The 14,930-nt window shown below is 36.6% G+C and overlaps 1 protein-coding gene across 2 annotated transcripts in view; it reads right to left on the bottom strand.

Moving 5' to 3' along the window:
* Positions 1 to 2,447: 2,447 nt before the first annotated feature.
* ACSL3 (acyl-CoA synthetase long chain family member 3) overlaps positions 2,448 to 14,930 on the bottom strand; it is a 33,094-nt gene continuing 20,611 nt past the window's right edge. The window contains exons 8-15 of one of the 2 annotated variants that reach the window (XM_057417148.1): positions 14,582 to 14,653; positions 13,934 to 14,073; positions 13,053 to 13,225; positions 12,137 to 12,211; positions 10,981 to 11,172; positions 9,641 to 9,755; positions 4,920 to 5,077; positions 2,448 to 2,794 (exon numbers count right to left, since the gene is read on the bottom strand). In XM_057417148.1, coding sequence (XP_057273131.1) covers positions 2,631 to 2,794; positions 4,920 to 5,077; positions 9,641 to 9,755; positions 10,981 to 11,172; positions 12,137 to 12,211; positions 13,053 to 13,225; positions 13,934 to 14,073; positions 14,582 to 14,653 — 1,089 coding nt within the window. In that variant the 3' untranslated portion in view covers positions 2,448 to 2,630. Of the gene's footprint in view, positions 2,795 to 4,919; positions 5,078 to 5,273; positions 5,468 to 9,640; positions 9,756 to 10,980; positions 11,173 to 12,136; positions 12,212 to 13,052; positions 13,226 to 13,933; positions 14,074 to 14,581; positions 14,654 to 14,930 lie in introns of those variants that run through there. The other variant, XR_008973156.1, reaches the window with a different exon arrangement.

Raw genomic sequence — 14,930 nt, 5'->3', positions numbered from 1 at the left:
GCCCTGGTCAATTAGTGAGAAGCATGGCAATCCACAGGACAGGTGGCTTTAATGCAACATGGAAGTGCTCAGAATTTTGCACTATTAGTGTCAGTCTTTTTTTATAAATCAAAGGAAAAAACACTCAAATATTTGAAGCCCATACAAGTGTTTTAAAACTTATTTCCAGCATTCAGACTAAAGTTAATGAACTGCTTTATTTTCACATCCTGTAGAAGAGATAAAGGTCCATAATGAATCTGATATCTAAAGAAAGAGGAACTATATATATTGATACCCATTTTAAATACAAAACCCTTGACATGTAAAAACAAAAGCACAGATAGTCAACAACCCTATCTTGTGACTGGATTAGAAGAAAAATTAAAACTATTATTTGCAAACCATTTAAAAAATCATTTATGCAATTTATCCAAAAGTGGATCTAAACCCTTCGCAGAATAAAATACTAACTTCAGATTGCTGAATTAACCAAGGACAGATTTATTTTCTTAAATCTGCTGCACAATGTACCAAGTGATAAATATGGTACTTCTGCAATTTATTTGTTTTCACTAAAATAATCACCAAAAAATATCTGAACAATGTACATCCTATGCCGAGTGTGAACTATTCAAGAACCTGTTGATGCAGCACAGATACATACTGAAATATTAGTAATGCCTAACACATGGTGTGACACTTCCCTACAGACTTAGCAAGTTCCGCATCTGGAATCTGGATTCTTCACTTAAACATTAGTTTTAACTGTATTTCCCAGTTTTTAATTTATGATCTAGATCTAGCAAGGCATTAATCTCAGGAATGTGGTTCCAATTTCTTTTTATTGCTTCTATTTCCATTTGACAAGTTACACCTGAATTCACCAAATGGTTAACAGTTTTTCATAGACAGCAGCAGGGGAAATCCATGAGCAGTGGGAGAGATGGTAATGTAACAAAATACAATACAAACTGTGTAATGTCATCAAAATTAAAATACAAAGAACCTGCTTGATAACTTTCAACTCTTATGAAACAGTTAAATACTATTTCAGAGGATTTTAAAATGAAAATATGTATAGCAAACATCTCCCATAGCTCCCATATCACAAATGCTAACAGCAGGAACTCCCTCCCCAAACAAAGCTTCTGCCATTCAGAATTGCTACATGCTACCATAGCTGGGTACTTAAGCAAGCATCAAGACCCTGATTTTTAGTACAAGTAAATGATACACATGAAAGAATAATCTCCAAATTAAAGTCATTTTAATATTTGCCCCATCAAGAAGTTGACTGACGTATGCCTATTCACATTCTCATGTAACCCTGCTTAACACAGTCTTTCTAGAAATATTTTGAAAATAAAATTCACATCTGAAACAAATCTAAACATTCTCTGAAGAGGAAAAGATCCCCCTTAGTTTGTCAAACAATATTCACATATCTATAGTAAAACAGGAATTGAAACTCCTTCCCAAGGTAAGAACTGGGTGTAACAAACCAAGCAACATAAGTAACTCCAGCTGACAAATACTTCAAATATGTGTTTTTAAAGAAAAAAATTATAAATAACACAGAATTAAAGGGAGATTTTTAATGGCACAAAGGGCAGCTAGGCACTGTGTGAGCCGAGAACATAACTGTCATTATGACTTTAAAAATCCCCCCAGTTAGATTTGGGTTGCAGCTAGGCAGAACAGGGGTTTTGCCAAACAATGGAAGAGCAAACCAAGTGTAATGTCCAAACCTAAGGAGAAACAACAAAAGCTGTTACAGTCCCTCTGCTAAAAGGAGGGGACACTGTCAAACTTACAAAGTGTTAAAAGTGAAATTAATGTTGAGATTTCATATTAGCTTTACACAATTCAACTACTGGATGAAATGGTCATGAGCTATGTCAAAAAGGAGTTTCTGTATTTGACAGATTATTCTTAGGTTGAACTTCCGCTGTGTTAATAGCGTCTTTTGCATTAAACAAGCATCAACTAATACCTGCAAGAGTACCTGCCTTTATGCAGAGCTGTGCCATGACCACCTTTTCATTTTCAGATAAAAATAAAAGTAACCATTAGGCACATATTAGAAGTCTATTACAGAAGCTGGAATGTCAAACACTTTCTCCCTCAAATTCACACAGAAAACTAGCACAGCAGCAAGTAACATGGTTCTCTGTTCAACAATGACCTTGTTACAAGCGTTTTCAATGCATATAATGTCACAACGTCAATACCTTCTTATCTTTAAATAATTAGGTAAAAAAGGCCTCCAGTATAACCATTTCTTATATAGCCAAGTTCTCTTTATATACATCCAAATTTTAAAGATACAAATAAAACATTATACAGGATTTATAAGTGTTTAAAAACTTGAGGCTTCAGAAACATGGTTTCCCAAAAAGACTCGGGTAAAATCCACAGACTGACAAAGTAGCAGAGAAGACTGGAAAAAAGGAGACAGACACAGGTTTGCTGCCATAACATTTTACTGAAGTTGCCAGTCATCATGGTGATGCTATCAGAAATAACGGTTTGAGCTGAAAATGAGGAATGGTACTTTCCTGTGTTGATCTCAAGTGCTGAGACAGGCAATTCAAGTATTTCCTATTTGATCCAAGCTCACTGTAGAAAAGTGGTGCAGAAAAAAGGAATTATTTTACATTTTTTCCATACAATCGATCAATGTCCATCTGATAGTACGCTGTGAGCTCTTTGCGTTTTAGCTTGAACGCATCTGTCACCAGACCAGTCTCAGGGGTCCAAGGATCAGGGCTCAAACGAATTTTTACTGGTATTTCAAACTTCTCCAGATTAGCTGTAAAAATACAAAACATAAATGTAAGCATGCTTCTATAATTAAGTGCACAAAAGGAAGAACTGTATTCTCACACAGAAAAGCATGTGACATAAATGAAGTGTTCCTCAAACCCACCATTAGCTTTGAAAGCCTGTGTGGGTCACAGGTAGAGTGACAGGGTCCATCAGAAACTGCTCTCCAGTTTCCATAAAAACAGACATAAACCACAGCTGTTTGGGTACCTGTGCTGCTCCTCAACTTCAGAAAATCCCCACTGTGTGGAACTGACAGCCTCAAAATATACACTGTTATATCAGTGTTATGATCCCATCTTCTGGAAATAGCCTTAAAATCCATATTCCTTAAGCTTGAAAAAACAGGGGTTTGGTTGGTTGGTTGGATTGGTTTTTTTTCCCCCTGATAGCTCTCAACTGTTCAAGAAAGGTAAGTTCATTTGGCAGCTGTTCCCCTCACTGAAACAATAGTGGTCTCCATGGTACACCTTTAGCATAAACCAGTACCCTTTGCAAGAGTTTCTATTATGCTTTCAGACATAATAGATGAAAAACAACAACAAAAAAAAGACATGAGATGGGCAATATTAAAATTATTTTCTGGTCAGAAAAAAAACACAAATATGAAATTATTCTGTGCTACCTGTCAGTTTTAGATTTCCCTGTGCCTTTACTCCCCTTGACATTAGATCATTGGGCTTGGGGTTTTGTTTGTTTTTTTTTTGCAATCTAGCATTAAAACTCATTAAATTACTTTAAAAGTCTATGATACCAGACTGAAATTAATGAATGAACTTCAAATATGAAGTAACAAAATGTGCAGAAGTGCCTCAGGATTAAATCAAATATTCCACTTCATGAATTTTAACATATTTAATTCTCTTTTAAATAGCTACTGCTACACAAAAAAAGAGGAAAGCGACCTTGTACATGCTCTCCATCTCAACAGCGTCTTAGAATGACTTTGCCCATATGCTCCATGCAGTGAATTAAAAAAGGACTGGAGACACAGGGCAAGACAAAAAAGAAGTCTGCTGCAGTACTGAGTTTACATGCCTCGTAAGAGTATGCTCCTATAAAAGAAGTCTGCAAATACACTTATAGAGTTTAATACAAGTAATACAGAGGAGAGACAAAGATTAACAAGATAAAGATAGCTGGAAGCATGAAGTTATCCAGGGTAAAAAAGATGCGGACAAACTGCAAAGAGGTGCAGGAGGACATCACAATACAAAGTGAGTGTAAAACACACAGTAGAAAACATTCATTGCATAAAAGTGTAAAGAAGAATGCATAAGAAAAACACATTTAACAACAGCCATTTAGAAAAACCCAACATTTTGTGGTCATAACCAACAGCTTCACTGAAAAAGCTCAGAACTTTGTAATAGTCAAAAGCAAAAAACAAGGCAGAAATTATTATGAAAGAACGGACAAAATGTCACTGTGCCACTGTTTAATTCTGCACCAGCATAGCTGAATAGACTATGACCAATTAGCATGAAAAAAGATACAGCTGAGAGGGGAAGTATAACAGACAATGGGGGAAAAGGAAAAAAAAAAATCACAACTACCATTGTGACTCTTCACTGCTCTTCCCATACAAGAGCTCAGCAGATGGAAACTGAACTAGCAGATGGCAGAGTTAAAACAACCGAGGCATTTCTTCGCATGAACATAGCTGAGCTGTGCAACTCTGCCACTGATACAGAATACTTACATAACTTTAAAAGGTGACTAGAAGAGTTAATGGAGGAAAAGTACTGAAAATTATTAACTAAGGACACTGCTTGCAGGAAACCCCTCAGATGCAAGCCACTGGAAGCTAGGAGAGCCCTGTCACCACGGGCTTATTTCAGCTATGCACTGGCACATAGCATGTCAGACTGTATGATCCCTAACATACATGGATCTACAGATGACCCACATTTTTTTGGGCAAGCAGCTAGGGCCAAAAAGCTACTACAGGACATCATGAAGAGCACTAGACACACACACACCAATTTCTCAGGAGCTTCATACATGTTTTATGAAATATACACTCTCAAGGAAATATTTTTAGGCCTCTGCTTATCTGTTTCACAGACATTACAGTCCATGAGATTAATACTATCTGCCCAGCTACTCACCTGCCATGGCAGCCTCAGCTAGCACCTTCAGCACCTCTTTTTCCATCTCAGGACTGTTACAGATCTCTTCCCAGGTTCCTTTAAATCCTTTCTTTCGAGCTAGTTCTGCAAGTTCCTTTTGATTTGGCACAACAAATCCAATGACATAAGAATGGAAACTGAGAAATATAATGTCCTTTAGTATGAATTTTGTAAAGTTAACAAGTCTTCAAAAATAGTATTTCAATTTGGGGGGTTTCCAGTTAACACGGAGATATTGCTCTTAACAGTTGGCTTTTGTTCACCTGATAATCTTTCTCAAGTAGGACACCAATCACCTTTTCCTGCTTAAAAATAAAAAGAGAAGCTACTTACCTTACAGCAACTGGATTGCTTCAAGGTGTGCTGTCCATATGCATATTCCACTGTGTCTCATGCTCAAAGTTTTGGGGATGCAGTACCCATACGACGTCAATGCACCCTGCCTCTCCTCATGTTTTGCATCCCGGTATGAAGACTGGTGTGCGGCTTCCCTACCTCAGATCCCTCTCAACTGCAGAATCCAGTTACTGTAGAGGAGTAGAGGACTGCAGTGAAGAGGAGTTGGGGAGCAGGTTGTGGAATGAGCATATGCACAACACATCTCAAAGAAAGCCTGTTTCTGTAAAGGCGGTGACTTCTCTTTCAAGTGATTGTCCATACACTCACTCTACTGTTGGCAATCCTTGTCTGCTCCTGATATGCCCAGCACATATGAAGCTGTGATCTCAAAAAGTCTTCAAAGAACACCAAAGCACAATTTGTCTTGAAACAGGTATTCAAGATCTGTCAGATGGCATAAAGTTCAAGAAAAACGGGAACCTCACACGGTAGAGTCAGAGAGCTAAAAGCAATCTCAGATCATCTAAATTCATTTGCCTGTCTTTACACAAAGTCAACAACGTATGTTTGTCTAATGCATTCTTAAACATCAGGCAAACTTCTCACAGCAACACTTCCTTATTCCTAGCTAAGATGATGGCTATTCCTGACTCTTCCTCTCTGCAGCTCACATCAGTTGTATTTTTCATACAGCCAATAGTCAGATAGTCCTCTCCTTTACACAGGAGCCATTTATTCATTCACTGTTACTTTTTTTCCTTCTCACCTTTCTAGTCTTCCCTTCCTTTAAATTTAGGAATTTAAGCAATGACCTTCTCATGTATCACAGATCTCTGTCCAGATGTTCCCATTTTTTCCTGGACTCTTTTCAAGAGGTTCATCTTTTCTGAAGTGTTGCATGCAAAACCCAGACCCTTTAATGCTTGGCAAGAAGATCATTTTGCATCTTGTAGGCTATAAATCTGATTCTGCCATATTATTTACCTTCTTATAATGGCATGGCACTTGTTGACTCATGTCAGCTCCCGCAGAACTCCTAGCAGCTGGTGGTCCTCATCCTGTATTTCTGCATTTTATTTAAGTCTAAGTACAATTTACATCTCCTCTCTTTAAACTGATTGCTTTTGCTGTTTTCAAACAAATTTCTCTCTGGTCAAGCTTGCTCTGTATTCTAATGCTGTCCTCCACTCTACCTTGGGTACTGTCCCACCTTAACCATCTACAGGTTTATTAAAACATTTTAGCTTTCTTTCACCAGACAGATCATTAATGCAAAATACAGAACTTTAAACCCAGTATGATGAGTACTTCAGCTTATCCTTTAAGGTCTCTTTGACAATTTTAAAATACTAACTCTAAGCATTAAATACCCTTTTGGTTACTGCACATTGCAATTTTCTCCTTTGTTACTGGTATGAGTTGTAATGATGATCTGACAGCAGCTGTGAAGATTTCATGAAGTCCATTACAAATACAGGCTTCCCTAGCATCATCTGTCAACAGGCTTTGCCTGGTGGCTGACTCAGAACCATTCCCATTTTTCACTAAGAATATACTTACAGAAAGACTTCAGACTAGCCTCAGTATCACAGCATGCATCTCACCTTGTCTCTGCCTCTCTGATTCTGCCCATACACACCTCCCCTCCACTCATGCTATACTCTACTGAACCTTGTAACTTTGTCTAGGGTCTGTAATGCATGCATTATGCATGAAGGCATCCAGAACACAAAGGATTGGCACTTCGATCACTGGTACCCATAGTCTTTTGACATGCTTAAGGTCATGTCCAGCAATATCACCAGTGTCTCCAGGGATAAACAGTATATAAAAGTAATCTGTTTGAGGGGTAGCCTCAAAACTCTTGGTTCATCCAAAATTCAGCCTCCTGAGTAAAAGCATACTTCCTCTGGACAAACTGTTTTATCTAACTATGCTTTTTCCAGGAAAGAGCACCTTGACACTCACAGCTCCTGGAACGTGTAGCTTTTCATTCTGTACTTCTAAGTTAAATCCTCACTTGTTGCAGTTCAAATGCTAAAGCACTGTTTGTCTTGAGAAGTATCCTGAAAACCACATCACCTTTCTGAAGCAGCTACTTCCCTCTCCATTACTGTTCCTTCTGCAGATCTTTTGAATTTGCCTGCATCTTCAGTCTTAGAGATCATAACAGCACAAAGGAAGTTCTCAGAATTTGGTCCTCGAGACCTCCTCAATCAACTCCTCCATGCTAAGAGATTTTGTCAAAACATGTCTCCTACACCAGGCATCCTCATTCCCCTCCCGTGCTTGAGATCCTACTAGAGTACAGCCCTCAGGCCTATGGTAAGAGACATACTCAATGACGCTACATGTGGTATCACTATCTCCGTTCTGTAAAGTCTGTTCTTTATCAGCTGCCCTTGAGTTTCATGTTGAGAACTCCCTTGGGTTTTTTGCCATGTTTGCTCATTCCTCTGGTAACTGCTCATTTTCTTGACACTACACTTGAGACCTACTGAACATGTCTTTGATAGGTAAAGTGCTGATAAAACAGCAGGAGTCTCCTCTGAAGGTGCTCTAATCGTGATTCCTTTCAGGAAGCAATTTAGTCCTTATCTCACTGAGTATTTTGGCTGAAGTGGTCAATTAATACAGCTTTTGAAGAAGCCATATTATGCAAACACTTCTGATTCCCTACTACCGTTTTCAGGAGTTTTACACCCCAAGATCTAAGGTCAAATCCCAGATATAACCCATTCCCAGAAGTCTGTCCTCCTTGTCCTTTTCCATGTGGGAGATAGAATAGCTATAAATGGCCTCCTCCTGCATATCAGACTGCCACTCAGGCAAAAGTATAAGGAGAGACAGGATATAAGAGAGGTCACAGGCACTGCTAATAAAAAGCCTTCAAGCTCACACTTGCTGAGGTGAGTATAATACCCACAATGAAATGTGCATATGGACAATCATTCAGAGAATCTATAGCACATGGCTACTTATGCCAAATAATACACATGAAAGCATTAAGAAGAAATACAGCAGCATTAGAAAAAACAATCTGGAATGTATCTGCCCTTACTAGATTACCTTTAAAGGCTGCTCATAAGTTTTCCTATTTCTAGGTAATAGACAAAACACAGACTGTCAGAGACAAGTGCCTGTCTGACAAGTACATTTTAGCCTCCAATGTTAGGCTGGCCTGACAAAATTAACACAAAATCTGATAATAAAATTTCAATAGTGAATTTCAATCCTAGACCAGCAGAAATCACCACCTGTTGGAACTTCCTTTTCCACAGACTACAGAGGTTGTTCAGAAGAGGCACATAACCTCAGGCAGTCTAAGCAAGCAAACATGATAGTCACCTAGTGGGTCAAAACCACAAAGAAAGCTTAATATAACAGAGCTTTCCTCAGCAGTGGTGTGCCCAATACATGTTAGGCTATTGAACCACGACTATCAAAACTGAAGTTACAGGATAAAGTTCCAGGATGACTACCATTAGTTAACACAAAAAATATCACAGAATCAGGTGAACAAACCAAAAGTTAATTTTCTATTTATTACTAGTGAGCAATTCTCTGGTATATTTGTCCTGGCCTCTTTCAAAGTTATCAAGTGGAGCTTTTTTTTTGCCGTACTGGAAATCAGAATAGTTCTGGATTGTTCATAAACTCCAAAATTACTTTCCAAACATTTAAATGACAACAGGAAACAAAGACCACCTGAAGTATATTTATATGTTTAAGTTTATATGATGCACAGGTAGGGAATTCTAGAAACAGAAACTCTGACACCTCTGAGCCCATATATGCCTAATTCATTAGTACAAAGTAAGTAGAAAGGACATTTGATATCATTTATTAAATGTGTGTTTGCAATGTATTTACAGACTGTTTTCTCTCAAGCTGCAAAACTTCTGCTGGTGTTAAAGGAAAGCACTTTCAATGCACAAGCCAGCTTCTGAGCTGTTAGTGTTTTCCCCCTCCCTTCCTCTGAACTGTTTCCCTCCCTCCCTTCCATCACAGCTAAATATACCAATGAACAAGGTGTCCTAGGTCTTCTGTAGGTAATCATCTCCAAAATGCTTGAGTGATATCTATTATGAATGCAGTCAGAGCTTAGCTGCTTTTCAGACTGGGGAAAAGGAAAGAGACACTAATTCTAGGCATTTTCCAATGAATGATGAAAAAAATGGGAAAGAAAAAATAAAGACATACATTACCAGATGGTTTAGTTTTGATAAAGTTATTCTACTATATAAGTAAGATAATTTTTAAACTGGTTTAAAAAATTCCACACACTGAGTGAAAAAATTTGCTTATGGCTTCAGTAGGACAAAGAATACAGCAATGATAAAGTAGCAGCTGCCTCTTACCTGCTTGCATATGCACAAATATTATCTACCAGTGGAAGACTCTTTAGAGCTGCTTCTACTTTGCCAAGAGAAACATATTCTCCTGCCTGGAGTTTTACAAGATCTTTTTTACGATCTATTGAAGAAAAACAGGAATAACATTAATTACAGAAGATTTTAGACACTGATTTTATACTTTCTTGAAATGCAGGTATAAAAGCCAAAAGGCAACTCACATTTGGTGAGCATATCAAACATTTAATACTAGGTTTCCAAGCTTTGCATTTTATCAATCTTTCCCTATCATAAAAATGAGACACTCTTCAATTTAATGCATTTTTTGCCTTTAGAAAAGCATTTTCTGCATGACAGCACTGTGATGTGAATGGAAGACTACTAGGATTATTCAAAAGCCAGTTTTTGTCTGAAAACACACTTAGTGCTGTCTCGTCCAGATGCTTAAGGCAGGAGATGCTCTATTTGGTGACATTTTGTTACTCATTACCAGGCTAAATCCATATTTAAAGACCAGCTGTCACCTGTAACATGAAACACAATAGGAACTGAAACTTAAGCCCAAATTACTTGATCTTATTGTATGTAGCCCAAAGGTGGCAAAGGTCACTAGGATAAGGCGTGTAAGGGGGCTTTACCGACCTAGCTGTGAGGGCAAGCAGGAGTACCTCTCCTTTACTACGTGTTTTGATGGTGCTTTGTGCAACCAGGCAAGGTAGTTTTGCAGCTGAATAGTCTGATCAGTGCAAGACCGCTGCAATGGGACCTAAGATTTTTCTGATACAATAAACCAAATATGCTTAGTTTTCAGGATTAAAGAGAATCCTGAATCATCTGCTACCTCCAAGAGACACATCTGGTAGTTTATATGGCATCATTCTTGTGCCTATAGGTATCAAAGGATTATGGGTCTATCACAGCTTTATGTGTAACACCTTCACCTCGTTATATTTTTCTCCTAGATATTATGAAGAATGACAAGATTAGAAAAAGGCTCAATTACTGAGCACGTATCATCAAAAGAGTCCTTTCAATGAACCAAATTCCAGTTACAAAATCATAAAAATCTAAGGCAGCTCATCTAGCTCCATTAGCCTATATTTAAGTCTCTAATTAATACCTAGCCCCAACAGAGAGGAGTCAATGTTAAGACTGTTTTAAAAGAAAGCAACTGTTCCAAAAATCAGCTTTTAAAGCACACAATAAAGTTTATGTTAACATATCAGAAATTCCCTGGGATACATGCTAGGGCTTTAGACTGTATACAGAGATACAGAGATTTTGGGGGGTTAATTACAGTATTTAGCAGAATCAGAAATTATGTTCACCCGAATTTATTAACTCACCAATAATTTTTAGACATCCATCTTGATGAAATTCTCCAATGTCACCAGTATGGAGCCACCTCTGCCCATTTTCATCAACGGAGAAATCTTTTTTGGTCCGTACTTCGTTTTTGTAGTAGCCCACAGTCACATTTGGCCCTCCAATAAGAATCTCACCTCTAGGATATGGTTTATCAGTGTTGTAATATCCACCTAAAAGAGCAGGTTAAATTAACAAGAACTGAAATACATTCCAAAGCAAAAGATTCCTATTATTTTTATAATTTAAATATGGAACTAAACAATCTACTATGTCCTTAGACAAAGTTACCACCTGCATCAATAGTTCACTTGCCTCTAGTTCAGTTTCAATTCTATGAAACTTTCTGCCATGCTGTTTTATACAAGCTTGAGTAAGATTAAAAAAAACAAAATGAACAAACAAACAAAAACATAAAAAAGCTACAACAAAAACCTACAAAAGAGATTTCGCCTCATATTTTAGGAAACTAAAAAAAAGTATAAAGTTTCACATTAGCCCCAAACACCTTTAAGCATTAAGTATTTCTACTCTACAATACATAAAAGTTTACAGAGAAATCATGTAAATGCATTTCAAACTTCATTAAATATATTTTGTATAGCATCCTTTACGCTTCCATTCCATATGCCAATTTTAAATTAATTTATTAACAATAATATTATGAAGACTATTTTAAAATAACTTAATGGCAACAGAAGGTATCATGCATGCACTTCGGCTCAAGCCTCCTGTATCCAGCACCTCTAAGACACAACATAGACAACCTGCACCCTGTGCTGCAAGAACACTAATCTAGATCAGAAAGAGGTACAATGCTGTATACACTTCCACAATATGCATATACAAGCACAGTGAATACAAGATATAGTATAGCTGAAGAGTCATAATACAGCCGAGGCAAAAAACCATTCACATTGATTGCTCTGTCTAGATACTTTAAGTTTTAAAACCACTGAGGAATTTACCTTTTTTCTCTCCCAAGTTCAAATTTTTATAGGTAAAAGTAGCCTTTAAAAAATAAAAAGCCAAGAAATAGATTTCAAATTACTACTACTCTGCAAAGCCCAACAGAAAAATAGCCATACAAAGTTCTTATAAACATAAGATAATTAAATCACATACAGAAATTCTCACCTTCTTCCCAGTTCATTAACTTGATTTCACAACAGACCAAAGGTGCTCCCACTCTCCCTGTAGTGTAGTCCCAAACTAAAATATATTAAAAAAAGCATTTTTCAGGAAAAAAAAGAAGTCAAAGAGTGGGAAAAAACAAAGAAGTCTTTGTTGTCATGCATCTTATTTAGTGAAAATTAACTGTTATTTATTTCTAAACTTTAATTCATAGAACAGAACTTCCAAGAAAACCAATGGATCTATCAAGGTCACGCAGCTAAAATACTTATCTCACAAAGAGAACAGATTGCTGTATTTACAGATACCTCCAGTCATATCAACACAGCTTTCACAGTAAGCTATCCATGCGGATCACACTTTAGAAGTGGCACAACAACTTTAAACAGCGTTTGCTGGACTAAGATAAGTAGCAATATTCCATAACAATTAAGGGATACTCTATTTCGATTCACCTTCCTGAATCTCATTTCCAAACACTTCTACATCTAGGCTCGTTGCTGAAAAAGCATCACTGCAGACTACTTCATTTATATTACAGTTCCGTGTTACAGACACCATTAAGTTCTATGATATGAAATTAAAAGTCTGGTGCAGGCTTTTGCATTCAATTTTTTATTTTCCTAAAGTCTCAAAATTATTTATTCAGTTCAACTGCTAAGTGCAATAATGACCAGATCCCATTCACATTATTATGGGTATCGCTATTACAAATGAGAATATTTTTTTATATGTAAGTCACCAGCTTTATCACAATGTATCAAAATTAGTACTCCTACTACTTTATATATTTATGATTATTATATGCAATTCCTAGGATTCCCCAATTACAATTTGGTGGCATACTCCAAATGAATAGACTGCCAGATGATACACCCAGCATGGACCACAGCACTCAGTGGGATGTGCTGACACCAACCTTCCATGATTGTTCCAGCTCCAGATGATTCAGTTAGCCCATACCCCTGTCCTACAGGGCAACAGAAACAAATATTCATAAACCGCTGAGTTGCTGCAGAGAGTGGAGCTCCTCCACAAAGCAGGATGCGAATCTTTCCACCTAGCAGCATTCGTACTTTCCGGAAAATAAGGCTAAAATGCAAAGATTAAGAGTATGTATTTGTTGCTTTAAAACAAGAGAGTACTTACTTCTGTATCTGAACTGAAAGTTTGCACCATCTTCAGATACACTTTTATGTTATTCAAGAAAAACTCTGAAGGAGCACATTTAAGTTTTCAAGAACACAGGATTTGTAATCTTGTTTCCACATTCTAATTTGAAGATGGTTTAAATGTTTAGAGACTGCAGATTTCTTAAGACAGTAAAATTCTGATTTTTTTTCTCCTCAAAAATAATTTTAAAAAGCTGTATAAATTTTGCAATTACATTATGCTTTAGTCTCACTGAAGCTGGGAGTTGCACTCCATGATCCTTATGGGTTCCTTCCAACTCCAAATACTTTACTATTCACTTCTGTCAAAGTGTGAAATCTACAGCTGTATATACCAACAGACTTCCCATCTTACCCAGAATTGTATAAATCTATTATTAAACTTCTGATGAAGACAAAGCAATCAATATAAACCTCCAATCAGTTTCAAGTTAAATAATGCTCATCTAAATTGTATCAATAAATGTTTTAAAGCATCACACAAACTACTGAATTTACACTTTATTACAGGCTTGTTTATGTTCAAAGTGTCAACAGTAAAAGAAATTAGAAAAATCAGGTAATGCTCATGTGGAAGGACTTTGATAAGCATTTTTTTGGTGCCACTGAAAAATAAAACTAAACTTACCTATCGCAGAGCGGGGTTGTGTAACCTTTGGAAATCTGTTCCATTTTGTAGTTGTAGGCCAATATAAATAGATTCCGCTGGAAAGTAGTCATTTCATTCACTTTATTCATGACATTTTTATAGATACGATCCATAATTTCCTAGTTACATAAAAAGACTACCTTTAACTCACAGAAACATAAATCCTAAATTCAGTACAAAAAGGAAACATGATCTAGAAATTCCAGTACATTTCAGATGATAACCCACTCTCAGGTTGTTTCCTCTTCCACTGATGAGATAAAGATGTTCAGAGAAACCCAGAAATCAAACATCTGAGCAGGAGCACTAGTTAATCCCAAATTCCCTTCAGCCAACTGTCTTTATTCCACTCATTTGAACAAACTTCATTTGCATAATGAACAACAGATGACTACTTAAAATTACGATCTAATACCCACAGCTATTTAAAATTTGAAAAATATTGACATTTGTATGATGAATGTTTATCTCCAACATAAATACAAAAAATATTATTATAAATTAGCTTAACATCAGAAGTTCTAACATTTTTATTTAAATGTTTTGATTTTGTTGTTAAAAATCTGGATTATTTTTTTTAAATACATTAAAAATATATTTATAAATATTTATCCTTCAGTTACTTACCGGGACAGCTGCCATTAGGGTTGGCTTAAGTGTAGTAACATCACCTTTGCTTCCTTTCTTTATTTTAGATGACTAAAGCAAAGAACATGTTTACTAGAAGACACATTCAAGATTTTTAACAAGACAAACAAAATGACACAGCACATCTTTCAAACAATCATTTTCATTTAAATTATATTTTAACAATTAAAACTAGTCCAGAGTCCAAGTCATAACCACGCATACCCTGTTTCATGAACTGCAGAAAAGACTTTAATATTTTTCAAGAAATATTACAAAGATCTGACTTCAGTAATTATTTATGTTTTGGTTTGGGTTTTTTTTACTGCAAGTGCTTAACATCTGTAAC

Source organism: Pezoporus wallicus, unplaced genomic scaffold, assembly GCF_028554395.1.
Source record: "Pezoporus wallicus isolate ANWC-B61680 ecotype Strahan unplaced genomic scaffold, APGP_CSIRO_Pwel_v1 contig_360, whole genome shotgun sequence".
NCBI lineage: Eukaryota > Metazoa > Chordata > Aves > Psittaciformes > Psittacidae > Pezoporus > Pezoporus wallicus.
This window is presented reverse-complemented; position numbering and strand designations above follow the sequence as displayed.